Source organism: Salmo salar, chromosome ssa17 (genome assembly GCF_905237065.1).
Source record: "Salmo salar chromosome ssa17, Ssal_v3.1, whole genome shotgun sequence".
Classification (NCBI taxonomy): Eukaryota; Metazoa; Chordata; class Actinopteri; order Salmoniformes; family Salmonidae; genus Salmo; species Salmo salar.
The window spans coordinates 49791211-49805379 of NC_059458.1; the positions used below are offsets into that span (position 1 = coordinate 49791211).

The 14169-nt window shown below is 43.3% G+C and overlaps 1 protein-coding gene across 3 annotated transcripts in view; it reads right to left on the reverse strand.

Annotated features, from left to right (window-relative positions):
* The window catches only part of tbc1d22a (TBC1 domain family, member 22a), a 211892-nt gene that overhangs the window by 18955 nt on the left and 178768 nt on the right, over nucleotides 1-14169 (reverse strand). For all 3 annotated transcript variants that reach the window (XM_014152782.2, XM_014152784.2, XM_014152781.2), the window contains one exon: nucleotides 11312-11407. In XM_014152782.2, the coding sequence (XP_014008257.1) occupies nucleotides 11312-11407 (96 nt within the window). The remainder of the gene's footprint in view (nucleotides 1-11311; nucleotides 11408-14169) is intronic.

Below are 14169 nucleotides of genomic sequence, written 5' to 3' on the forward strand. Positions count from 1 at the left end.
AATAATAACTCATAATCAACAGAATGACAAAATCTTACCAGACTCATTACATATTAATCAAACAAGGTTTATTAAAAGACACTTACAAACAAATACAAGAAGATAAAAAACAAGATGTAGATTTTACTATTAAATGGCTGTTGTCGCCAAAAAGGCTTCCGACCATCTTGAAATGCCTTTTCTAGTCAAAACTTTGGTAGCCTTCAACTTTCCAGATGAAATAATAGATTTCATAAAAATGTAATACATATATCCCAAAGAAAACATAAACAAATAACACATTATGTGATGATATTTCTTTAGAAAAGGGGCACGAGACAGGGATGCCCTCTCCCCCCTCCTGTTTGCATTGGCAATTGAACTGCTTGCAGAAAGTGACAAACAACAAATATGTAAAGATTACTTTATCCCATTACTCAACAACATGAAAGCAGATCTAATTAAATGGGACAATCATGGGACAATCTTCCCATAAATCTTAAATGTAATATAAACCTCTTTAGAATGGCATGGTTCCCAAAGTTTTTATATTTATTTTTGGCAATACCAATTACCCCACGAAAACATTATTTAAAAAAGTATACTCTGACATAACAGATTTTATATCGGCAAATAAAACTCATAGAATAAATGGTAAAGTATTACATGTTCATAATTCTGAGGGTGGTTTTAACCTTCCAGATGTAGAATTGTATCAACTCACCACCCAAGGCTTTTACTTGCAACATATAGTTAAATGCACTAAAGAGGAACAACGGGTACATACTGAAGACGCACATGATCATCCCCAAAATCTTTTCACGTTTTTTTTCAAAGGATGGAGCTCAGAACATTAACAACTTCATAGTTAAGAAAACTATAACAATATGGAAGAAAATGAAACGGATTCTACAAGAACCAATATCAATCCCTAAAAATACACCCCTATGGAACAATACTTGAAAAGCTTTTCAGAATTCACCGATGAATTGGCCCGCCTGGAAAACTAAAGGCATATAAACCATAAATTACTTGGCAATAGGAAATACAATTATTGCCATTTTGGACTGACCAAAGTATACATTTTCAAATACATGCAACTTAAAAGTTTCATTTCATGAAATCTTGATCTGAAATCTTTTGGACATCAAAGCAAATGAGGGAATTCTATTTGAGTAAGAAAAGGATACTCATACGACAGGTACGATGAACATAACATTGCAGAAAGCCTAACCAACTGAATCTATTTGGAAAAAAATATATATATATTGGAACCAAGACCTAAAAATAACTGATATTGGCACAAGATGGAGTGTTGGAACATAAACAAAATGTACGCTTAATCCAGCCTTTGTGGGCTATACTCGGCCTTGTCTTAGGATGGTAAGTTGGTGGTTGGAGACATCCCTCTAGTGGTGTGGGGGCTGTGCTTTGGCAAAGTGGGTGGGGTTATATCCTGCCTGTTTGGCCCTGTCCGGGGGTATCATCGGATGGGGCCACAGTGTCTTCTGATCCCTCCTGTCTCAGTCTGTTACATCTGGAGTATTTCTCTTGTCTTATCTGGTGTCCTGTGTGAATTTAAATATGCTCTCTCTAATTCTCTCTTTCTTTCTTTCTCTCGGAGGACCTGAGCCCTAGGACCATGCCTCAGGACTACCTGGTATGATGACTCCTTGCTGTCCCCAGTCCACCTGGCCGTGCTGCTGCTCCAGTTTCAACTGTTCTGCCTGCGGCTATGGAACCCTGACCTGTTCACCGGACGTGCTTGTTGCACCCTCGACAACTACTATGATTATTATGAACATTTTAACATCTTGACCATGTTCTGTTATAATATCCACCCGGCACAGCCAGAAGAGGACTGGCCACCCCTCATAGCCTGGTTCCTCTCTAGGTTTCTTCCTAGGTTTTTGGCTTTTCTAGGGAGTTTTTCCTAGGGAGTTTTTCCTAGCCACCGTGCTTCTTTCACATGCATTGCTTGCTGTTTGGGGTTTTAGGCTGGGTTTCTGTACAGCACTTTGAGATATCAGCTGATGTACGAAGGGCTATATAAATACATTTGATTTGATTTATAAACTAATGTACAGAAATGTTTATACAAGAGACAAAAATCACAAATTTTACAGCACAACGGCAGAGTCATGTCTAAAACTAACAGTGACTCAATGATTCATGCTTTCTGGGAGTGCTATGAAGTCCAAAGGTTACGGGCGGAGTTAGAGAGTTGGCCGTCAGAAGTTTTACAATATACATTTACAGTAAATCCGTCTATCTGCATATTTTAAAACATGGCATATGAGGGAGCGGTGAAATACCCAATGGATTGGACTGACTGTACTTTTTCATCAATCATTTTGAAAAACATTTGCTAAAAAACTGGAAATTAAATGACCCTCTATCGTTAAGACACTGGATGTCTCAAACACATTAAATACTGAAAAAATGTGGGCTACAGAGGCAGAATAGTGCAGTTTGAAGCTATACGGCATAAATTATTGCAAGCACTAGAGATGTCCAGGGGATGAGAAAGTGTTATTGTGAGATGGGGCAAGATGGGCAAGGTTACAGTGGGAACATGTGGGACTGAGCAAGTGTGAGGTCATTAATGTTTGTTGAAATTTGTAAATGTTAAATTGTCCATTGTTTTTGTATTGTCAAAAAGTTAAATATTATAAACCAAGTGGTGTATGGCAGAAGAAAATTTGAACAGCAACTGCAGTCTAATATTAAGGGGAATTAATGATACCGCGTGAGAGGTGTGTATTATATAATGTGATATTGTAAGTGTGAGTTAACATGCAGGTTATCACATGGCCATACATCCTCTCTTTTTAATTAAGGCCTGCACTCATGTATGTTGTCCATTATGAGAGCACATAACTTCAACTTTTCTGCTTCACACGCTTGATTGGCTGCGGGAGCTGCAGGGACCATCTTGTGCGTGTGCGTGTACGTGCCACTGCTCGTGACTAAATGTGTGTCAGGGTAAGCGCTCCTGGGCTGTGGTGTAGAACTGTGAACAGATACAGATTACAGAACCCTGGGAGAACCATGCAACAACCCCTGCACGACAGCGTCTCAACTCCAAGCCCTTACCATTGGAGGCTAAACTCGATTTAAATCAAAACTGTTACAACGACACAGTGGAAGATTGATTCCACCTGTTTCTATTTTTTCTCCCTCACCCCATCCATCTATCAATAGTTAAACGTGTTCTACCTGTTTCTATTTTCTTTCTCCCTCACCCCATCCATCTATCAATAGTTAAACGTGTTCTACCTGTTTCTATTTTCTTTCTCCCTCACCCCATCCATCTATCAATAGTTAAACGTGTTCTACCCGTTTCTATTTTCTTTCTCCCTCACCCCATCCATCTATCAATAGTTAAACGTGTTCTACCCGTTTCTATTTTCTTTCTCCCTCACCCCATCCATCTATCAATAGTTAAACGTGTTCTACCTGTTTCTATTTTCTTTCTCCCTCACCCAATCCATCTATCAATAGTTAAACGTGTTCTACCTGTTTCTATTTTCTTTCTCCCTCACCCCATCCATCTATCAATAGTTAAACGTGTTCTACCCGTTTCTATTTTCTTTCTCCCTCACCCCATCCATCTATCAATAGTTAAACGTGTTCTACCCGTTTCTATTTTCTTTCTCCCTCACCCCATCCATCTATCAATAGTTAAACGTGTTCTACCCGTTTCTATTTTCTTTCTCCCTCACCCCATCCATCTATCAATAGTTAAACGTGTTCTACCTGTTTCTATTTTCTTTCTCCCTCACCCCATCCATCTATCAATAGTTAAACGTGTTCTACCCGTTTCTATTTTCTTTCTCCCTCACCCCATCCATCTATCAATAGTTAAACGTGTTCTACCCGTTTCTATTTTCTTTCTCCCTCACCCCATCCATCTATCAATAGTTAAACGTGTTCTACCCGTTTCTATTTTCTTTCTCCCTCACCCCATCCATCTATCAATAGTTAAACGTGTTCTACCCGTTTCTATTTTCTTTCTCCCTCACCCCATCCATCTATCAATAGTTAAACGTGTTCTACCTGTTTCTATTTTCTTTCTCCCTCACCCCATCCATCTATCAATAGTTAAACGTGTTCTACCCGTTTCTATTTTCTTTCTCCCTCACCCCATCCATCTATCAATAGTTAAACGTGTTCTACCCGTTTCTATTTTCTTTCTCCCTCACCCCATCCATCTATCAATAGTTAAACGTGTTCTACCTGTTTCTATTTTCTTTCTCCCTCACCCCATCCATCTATCAATAGTTAAACGTGTTCTACCTGTTTCTATTTTCTTTCTCCCTCACCCCATCCATCTATCAATAGTTAAACGTGTTCTACCTGTTTCTATTTTCTTTCTCCCTCACCCCATCCATCTATCAATAGTTAAACGTGTTCTACCTGTTTCTATTTTCTTTCTCCCTCACCCCATCCATCTATCAATAGTTAAACGTGTTCTACCTGTTTCTATTTTCTTTCTCCCTCACCCCATCCATCTATCAATAGTTAAACGTGTTCTACCTGTTTCTATTTTCTTTCTCCCTCACCCCATCCATCTATCAATAGTTAAACGTGTTCTACCTGTTTCTATTTTCTTTCTCCCTCACCCCATCCATCTATCAATAGTTAAACGTGTTCTACCTGTTTCTATTTTCTTTCTCCCTCACCCCATCCATCTATCAATAGTTAAACGTGTTCTACCTGTTTCTATTTTCTTTCTCCCTCACCCCATCCATCTATCAATAGTTAAACGTGTTCTACCTGTTTCTATTTTCTTTCTCCCTCACCCCATCCATCTATCAATAGTTAAACGTGTTCTACCTGTTTCTATTTTCTTTCTCCCTCACCCCATCCATCTATCAATAGTTAAACGTGTTCTACCTGTTTCTATTTTCTTTCTCCCTCACCCCATCCATCTATCAATAGTTAAACGTGTTCTACCTGTTTCTATTTTCTTTCTCCCTCACCCCATCCATCTAACAATAGTTAAACGTGTTCTACTGCTTTCAGACTCAGGGGTATTGGTCACAAAGATCACAGATTTTTAAATGTTTTATTTCACGTTTATTTAACCAGGTAGGCTAGTTGAGAACAAGTTCTCATTTGCAACTGCGACCTGGCCAAGATAAAGCATAGCAGTTCGACACATACAACAGAGTTACACATGGAATAAACAAAACATAGTCAATAATACAGTAGAAAAAAAGACAACAAAATGTCTATATACAGTGAGTGCAAATGAGGTAAGATAAGGGAGTTAAGGCATTAAATAGGCCATGGTGGTGAAGTAATTACAATATAGCAATTAAACACTGGAATGGTAGATGTGCAGAAGATGAACGTGTAAGTAGAGATACTGGGGTGCAAAGGAGCAAGATAAATAAATACAGTATGGGGATGAGGTAGTTGGATGGGCTGTTTACAGATGGCCTATGTACAAGTGCAGTGATCTGTGAGCTGCTCTGACAGCTGGTGCTTAAAGCTAGTGAGGGAGATATGAGTCTCCAGCTTCAGTGATTTTTGCAGTTCGTTGCAGTCATTGGCAGCAGAGAACTGAAAGGAAAGGCAGCCAAAGAAGGAATTGGCTTTGGGGGTGACCAGTGAGATGTGCGTGCTACGAGTGGGTGCTGCTATGGTGACCAGTGAGCTGAGATAAGGCGGGACTTTACCTAGCAGAGACTTGTAGATAACCTGTAGCCATTGGGTTTGGTGACGAGTATGAAGCGAGGGCCAGCCAACGAGAGAGTACAGGTTGCAGTGGTGGGTAGTATATTGGGCATTGGTGACAAAACGGATGGCACTGTGATAGACTGCATCCAATTTGTTGAGTAGAGTGTTGGAGGCTATTTTATAAATGACATCGCAGAAGTCGAGGATCGGTAGGATGGTCAGTTTTACGAGGGTATGTTTGGCAGCATGAGTGAAGGAGGCTTTGTTGTGAAATAGGAAGCCGATTCTAGATTTAATTTTGGTGTCTTTCCCCAGAGAGGAAGCCTGGACAGAGAGACAGACACACTGAGATAGAGAGGGTGACAGAGGCAGTGTGTGAGGCCTCTGTTCTGCACAGGGCTAAGCTGGGAGGAAAGGTGTGTGGGAGGTGTCAGGTGAGCCAGCCTCTTGTGTATGGCAGGACAAAGACAACTGAATAGGACAGGTAATAGACAGCAGCTACCGCTAGACTGCTTGTAGACTGCTGACTTTAGACTGGCAAATTACGCTCTAAGGAACCTGTATGAGCATAGGAACTGCTGTTTAAGTAATGCCTGTATATAAGCCGTATAAAGCACAGGTTATATCCTGCAACAAAGATATTTTCACCCCTATGTTATCATTTTTGTTTCATTGATTCAACGGAGGAGAGGAGCGTCCAGCAGCATGGTCAACAATATTTGCAGTATATTCTGCTGTCCCAAATGGAACGTGGCAGTTTCACCATATAAGGGTTCTAGCTTTAAGGTAAGGTCCAGGATGCAATACAAGATGGTGGGCCTAGATTCTGCCCTGATTTGTAGACCTGTGTGATCACCCTTTTCTGTGAAACCAGAGGCCAGGGGAAATGTAATCGCTAATCAGAGACTGGGAGGAAAAGGAACCTTTGGATGAATCCCAAATGGCACCCTATTCCCTATATTGCGCACAACCTTTGACCAGAGTCCTGTTGAAAAGCAGTAAAGGGAATAGGATGCCATTTTGGGCTGCAGCCTTTGTGTCCGTTTCATTAGCCTGAGAAAAGGCTTCCCATTATGTGATAAACAAATAGATAATGAGGACTCATTTGCTGCATATTGGCCTCAGTACATGCCAGCGGGCTCTGACATTTGGCTGTCTGTGGCCTGTGGTGGCTCACTGCAAGGGGGCCAAGAGGGGAGAGGGGAAAAAGAGGAGAGCAGACGGTAGGCACAGTGGAGAGACGAGTCACACAGACAAGTGCTCATAAACACACGCAGACATGCGTGCGCTCACACCCGCACACGGTGAACTCTTCAACTCTCCACACACACACACACACACACACACACACACACACACACACACACACACACACACACACACACACACACACACACACACACACACACACACACACAAAAACTCTTTAACTGTGTCTGCACATGCATGTGCACACACCCACACAAACAAATCCGATGCACTCTGTCACAAGCAGTGCTCTTGGGAGCTATACGAATATACTCAGAGACTCAGTGATTAGAGAGGCTGACCAGAACAAGGTCTGTGAACCACAGGAAGCTGTCATTATCCCCCCAGGCTAATGCCAAGCTAACAGCCTAACAGAGCCATGGCATCACTATGCACTGCACTCCTCTATGGGTCATTCAGTTTACTGGAGGTGCAGAAGGGATGCAATAACCCTTTAGACTCTGAGTCAATTACATTTTCTATTCTGCATTGAGTTGAATTGCATTGGAACGACCCCCCCGATCCAACCCCACAACAAGGAAGCAGTGAATTATAGATTACTGAAGCCTGTTTTTATTTAAATAATCAGTCATGTCATTTACTAGCTTAACCCTACCAGAGGGGCCTAGTGTTCACTCCATAAGTACTGAGTCTTGCTGTAGTCGAGTGAGGAGAGAGGCAGAGTGTGTGTCTCAAAAGGCACCCTATTCCATTTATAGTGCACTACTTTTGACGAGGGCCCATAGGGCTCTAGTCAAAAGTAGTCCACTATATAAGGGAAAGAGAACCATTTGAGACGCAGTCAGCGAGTGCGAGCAAGAGTAGCCTGGAGCTACCAGAAGAGTACAGTACAGTGTGAGAGGAGAGCAGAACAATGTGAGTTAGTGTGCTCTGAACTGTCACTGCATGGTAATCAAAAGACCCAGACGAAAGGTCACTGCTGAGAGAGACAGACTGTTTGTGGGAGTAATGGAGCAGGCTCTGAGGCCTGGCCAATCTGTGGAGATGGTGCCAAGGCCTGGAGTTGGGCTGGAGTCAGGGTGGGTGGGCTGCTGGTGGGGACCAGCCCTACTGTGGGGTGGATTTACTGGGGATATCAACTAGAGTCAGAGGTCGGTTTGATGGAGGCTAAGGTCAAAGTCAAAGCCACTTAATAGGGGCAAAGCCAAAGACTAGGGTGGGTTAGCTAGCTGGGAGCCAAAGACCCAGTCTTGGATGTAAGTTTGAAGGGAAGAAGCCCAGAGGTAGGTTAGTTTTTCTGGGGACCAAAGCCCTATTACTGGGGTGGGTTTGCTTGAGGCAGGTTGGCCTGAACAGCAGGCCTTGGCCTGGGATGATGGAAGTAGGCAAGGTCTGCGTCTGTCCGTCTTGTGACTCCTGTCCAGCTCTGGTCACTGGTCCTCCCCTGCCTGGCTGATACATAATGGACCTGAGACTGGCTCTAGTCTACTGTCAAGTTCTGGTCCTCTGCTGCCTAATTAGGTCAAACTTATTACCAGCCCTTCTGCCAAGAATAGGCCTGGCCGTCAGGACATCAGTGGTCAGTACAGAGGAGGGGACTGGCTAGCTAGGGCTGCAGATGGTCAAAGCACAGTCAGAGCAGGAGGCGCAGAACACTGACAGGGAGAATGTCAGCCACACACAGAAACAGACTCGCACACACACAGACTCACACCCTCGCGCACAGTCTCGCGCGCACAGACAGCGGCATTAACCCAAGTCTCATTTTGTGACACGGTCGCCATGGTGACTCATTGTATAGCCCAATCCACACCTTTAGATTGAACACTCATTTCAGTTCTCATAATCACACTTCGCTCTTCTATGCCCTTCTCTCTCTCTCTGCAGGGTATCATCACACTTATCCCCAGAGGGAAATGCCAAACCTCCATCCAATTTCAAGTAGAACCATACTGTAGGCAATTAAGTAAGAAGAAACGTGAACAAAGCCCTCAGCACTATAGTCAAAAAGGTATAAATGCTATGAGGTTTCACAGCGGGTGTAAGGTAGCCGTGTAAATCAGTGGTGACGGTGGAACATATAGTGCCTTCGGAAAGTATTCAGACCCCTTGACTTTTCCCATATTTTGTTACGTTACAGGCTTATTCTAAAATGGATTAACTAAACAAAAATCCTCAGCAATCTACACACAATACCCCATAATGACAAAGCGAAAACAGGTTTTCATAAATCTTGGCAAACGTATTACAAATTCAATGGTAAATTCAATTGATTGGACATGATTCGGAAAGGCAAAGTTCCCATAGTTGACATTTCATGTCAGAGCAAAAACCAAGCCATGAGGTCGAAGGAACTGTCTTAGAGATTCGAGACAGGATAGTGTTGAGGCACAGATCTGAGGAAGGGTACCAAAACATTTCTGCAGCATTGAAGGTCACCAAGAACCACAGTGGTGTCCATCATTGTTAAATGGAAGAAGTTTGGAACCACCAAAACTCTTCCTAGAGCTGGCCGCCCGGCCAAACTGAGCAGTCGGGGGAGAAGGGCCTTGGTCAGGGAGGTGACCAAGAACTCGATGGTCACTCTGACAGAGCTCTAGAGTTCCTCTGTGGAAATGGGAGAACCTTCGAAAAGGACGACCATATCTGCAGCACTCCAACAATCAAGCCTTTATGGTAGAGTGACCAGACGGAAGCCACTCCTCAGAAAAAGGCACATGACAACCCGCTTGGAGTTTTCCAAAAGGAACCTAAATAGTCTCAGAATTTGAGAAACAAGATTCTCTGGTCTGATGAACAGCCAAGACAACACAGGGCTTCTGGACTAGTCTGTGAATGTCCTTGAGTGGCCCAGCCAGAGCCCGAATTTGAACCTCATCGAACATCTCTGGAGAGACCTGTGTGCAGCAACGCTCCCCATCCAACCTGGCAGAACTTGAGAGTATCTGCCGAGAAGAATGGGTGAATCTCCCCAAATACAGGTGTTCCAAGCTTGTAGTGTCATACCCAAGAAGACTCGATGCTGTAATCGCTGCCAAAGGTGCTTCAACAAAGTACTGAGTAAAGGGTCTGAATACTTAGGTAAATGTGATATCAGTTTTTATAAATGAGAAAAATTGAAAACATTTTTTTTTGCTTCGTCATTGTGGGGTATTGTGTGTAGATTGATGAGGAAATCCATTTCAGAATAAGGCTGTAAAGTAACAAAATGTGGAAAAGGTCAAGGGGTCTGAATACTTTCCAAATGCACTGTTCAGCAAAAGAGAGTGAGATGGATGGAGGGAAAAAGAGGGAGAGAGCGCAAAAGGGAGAGAAAAAGGACAAAGAAAGAAGGGAGAGGAACACTGGAGGTCTAAAGGAGGGAGAAGGAGTGATGAAATAAAGATAGAGAAAAAGAGAGCCCCCTCTCTCTCCCAGGGGAGGACGAAAAGAGGATAGATGGATGCGAGTGTTAGTGCCTCTGGCGCGTCGGTGGCAGTCTGCATGCCAAGCTGTGTGTGTGTGGTGCAGCAGGGATAATACTAAATCAGTGGTCACTGTAAACACTATAAATCAACTGCGACACACACACAGGCGCATGCTCACACGCGCACACGCTCGCTCACACACACACACACACACACACACACACACACACACACACACACACACACACACACACACACACACCACACACAGCCCCTCGTGACATACACCACTGAACCGCTGCATATTCAACCACACACCAGTTTCAATTCAATCTGCACAGAGAGGGAAGAAGGAAGAGAGGGAGGGAAAACGAGGGAGAGGAAGGGTAATAAGGGACTAGGAGGGAGAGGAAGGGTAATGAGGGACTAGGAGGGAGAGGAAAGGAGAACGTGGAAACGTGTCTTATTAAAGCTGAAGCAGCATCCATTGACCCAAAACTCTTCAGTGTGGTTGAGAGGTATTTTTCAAGAGAGAAGAGAAGATGCATGCAGGGTAAGACAAGAGAAGATACATCAGTCAATAAGAGAAACGGAGAGAATAGAAGAGAGGAACTAGGGGGCAGGGCCCAAAGTCTGATTCCTGCTTCATGCCAATGTCACCTTGCAGCAGCTGCTGCTGTCATCCCACTAATGCAGCCAATATGACCCCTGATCCCTGTAGTTAATGATGAGCGCAGTGCTGGGCTGGGATGTGCTGAAGAGAAGATCACACTGGCTGGCACACTCTGCTCAGCCCTACTGGGACTCACATTCATACTTAGTGGCACAGTCTCAAATGACACCCTATTCCCTGTATAAACAGTGCACTACTTTTAAACAGCACCCTTTGTGGCCAAATGACCAAAGTCCAAATGACAGCCTTTCTTAAATAGAGCAACATGGGGATAGAGTCAGAGACCTCACTCTTTCAAATAAAAAGCCATGGGAACGTAGGTATGACACCATACATTTCCATCCTTCTCTCTTACCTGGAAATCTCTCTCGTCCAGAATCTCTTTCCTCCATCGTACCAGGAAAGCAGCACACACGTAGAGATGGAAGTGAGAGAATCCCTCAGGTTCAGCCTGCAGAGAGAGAGAGAGAGACAGAGAGAATTACACAACTAAACAAATGTTCTAACATATCCTGAGTTATTTTGACAATGAACTCAGTATTGAACAGACAGCATTAGAAAGCAGCAGTAGAGCGACAGTGAAGATAATACTGTAGCATCCTCCATCTCTCCACTTAGGCCTACTATACCTTGACATTATGTTTGAAAAGAAGACTTAAATCTACTCTCAGAGTGGGAATTTGGACGCTTACTGGGGGGGGGAAGATATTAAATATTTTCTGTCACAATCAGAGGATTTATACTCAACTAGGAGCTGAAAGACAAATCCCTTTTAAATTTGCCCTTTACTTTTTCTCCTCCCTTCTTTCAGACGCTCATTCCATTTCCAGGCCCGCTTTTACAGAGCTGAATAAAGGAGGGAAATTAAAGTGAGAGAGAGAGTGAGATGGCCCTGGTCTATAGACCTCATCTAAAGGGCTATCCAGGGGAAGACAATTAAAGCTCTTAAAACAGACTGTAGGAGTAAAGGAGTGGAAATGGGACAATATGTTCAAGTGCTCACAGTAATACTGGTCTTCACACTCTCTCAACATCCAGGCATCTCATCTGCATATGTACAGTCGTGGCCAAAAGTTGAGATTAACACAAATATTAATTTCCACAAAGTTTGCTGCTTCAGTGTCTTTAGATATTTTTGTCAGATGTTACTATGGAATAGTGAAGTATAATTACAAGCATTTCATAAGTGTCAAAGGCTTTTATTGACAATTACATGAAGTTGATGCAAAGAGTCAATATTTGCAGTGTTGACCCTTCTTTTTCAAGACCTCTGCAATCTGCCCTGGCATGCTGTCAATTAACTTCTGGGCCACATCCTGACTGATGGCAGCCCATTCTTACATAATCAATGCCTGGAGTTTGTCAGAACTTGTGGGTTTTTGTTTGTCTACCCGCCTCTTGAGGATTGACCACAAGTTCTCAATGGGATTAAGGTCTGGGGAGTTTCCTGGCCATGGACCCAAAATATCAATGTTTTGTTCCCCGAGCCACTTAGTTATCACTTTTGCCTTATGGCAAGGTGCTCCATTATACTGGAAAAGGCATTGTTCGTCACCAAACTGTTCCTGGATGGTTGGGAGAAGTTGCTCTCAGAGGATGTGTTGGAACCATTTTTTATTCATGGCTGTGTTCTTAGGCAAAATTGTGAGTGAGCCCACTCCCTTGGCTGAGAAGCAACCCCACACATGAATGGTCTCAGGATGCTTTACTGTTGGCATGACACAGGACTGATTGTAGCGCTCACCTTGTCTTCTCCGGACAAGCTTTTTTCCGGATGCCCCAAACAATCGGAAAGGGGATTCATCAGAGAAAATGACTTTACTCCAGTACTCAGCAGTCCAAACGCTGTACCTTTTGCAGAATATCAGTCTGTCCCTGATGTTTTTCCTGGAGAGAAGTGGCCTTTTTGCTGCCCTTCTTGACACCAGGCCATCCTCCAAAAGTCTTCGCCTCACTGTGCGTGCAGATGCACTCACACCTGCCTGCTGCCATTCCTGAGCAAGCTCTGTACTGGTGGTGCCCCGATCCCGCAGCTGAATCAACTTTAGGAGACGGTCCTGGCGCTTGCTGGACTTTCTTGGGCGCCCTGAAGCCTTCTTCATAACAATTGAACCGCTCTCCTTAACGTTTTTGATTATCTGATAAATGGTTGATTTAGGTGCAATCTTACTGGCAGCAATATCCTTGCCTGTGAAGCCCTTTTTGTGCAAAGCAATGATGACGGCATGTGTTTCCTTGCAGGTAACCATGGTTGACAGAGGAAGAACAATGATTCCAAGCACCACCCTCCTTTTGAAGCTTCCAGTCTGTTATTTGAACTCAATCAGCATGACAGTGATCTCCAGCCTTGTCCTCGTCAACACTCACACCTGTGTCAACGAGAGAATTACTGACATGTCAGCTGGTCCTTTTGTGGCAGGGCTGAAATGCAGTGGAAATGCTTTTTGGGGATTCAGTTAATTTGTATGGCAAAGGGGGACTTTGCAATTAATTGCAATTCATCGAATCACTCTTTATAACATTCTGGAGTATATGCAAATTGCCATCATACAAACTGAGGCAGCAGACTTAATATTTGTGTCATTCTCAAAACTTTTGGACACTAATGTATATTTGCATATTATTTATATTTGGGGCGGCAGGTAGCCTAGTGGTTACCGGAAGGTTGCAAGATCGAATCCCCGAGCTGACAAGGTTACTATTCCAACACTCTAACCACTAGGCTACCTGCCGCCCCAACTATAATATGCAAATATACATTAGTGTCCAAAGGTTTTGTCATTCTGCCCCTGAACAAGGCAGTTAACCCACTGTTCCTAGGCCGAAAATAAGAATTTGTTCTTAACTGACTTGCCTAGTTAAAAAAGGTAAAATATATATTTTTTAATAAAACAAGGCAGTTAACACATTGTTCCCCGGTAAGCCGTCATTGTAAATAACAATTTGTTCTCAACTGACTTGCCTAGTTAAATAATGGTTAAAAATATTATCCCAGCCACAATCAAACAGTCTCAGAGATAGGGAGCAGAGATAGAAAGTGTGCATACTGTGTGTGTGTGTGTGTGTGTGTGTGTGTGTGTGTGTGTGTGTGTCGCGCGCATATGCGTGTGTCTGGGAGCGAGAGAGCAGCTAAGCAATAACCCAATAACCACATTGGGTTGGACTGGGCCAGGTTATGAATAATTCCATCGTCCCTGGATGTCTCTTACAGAT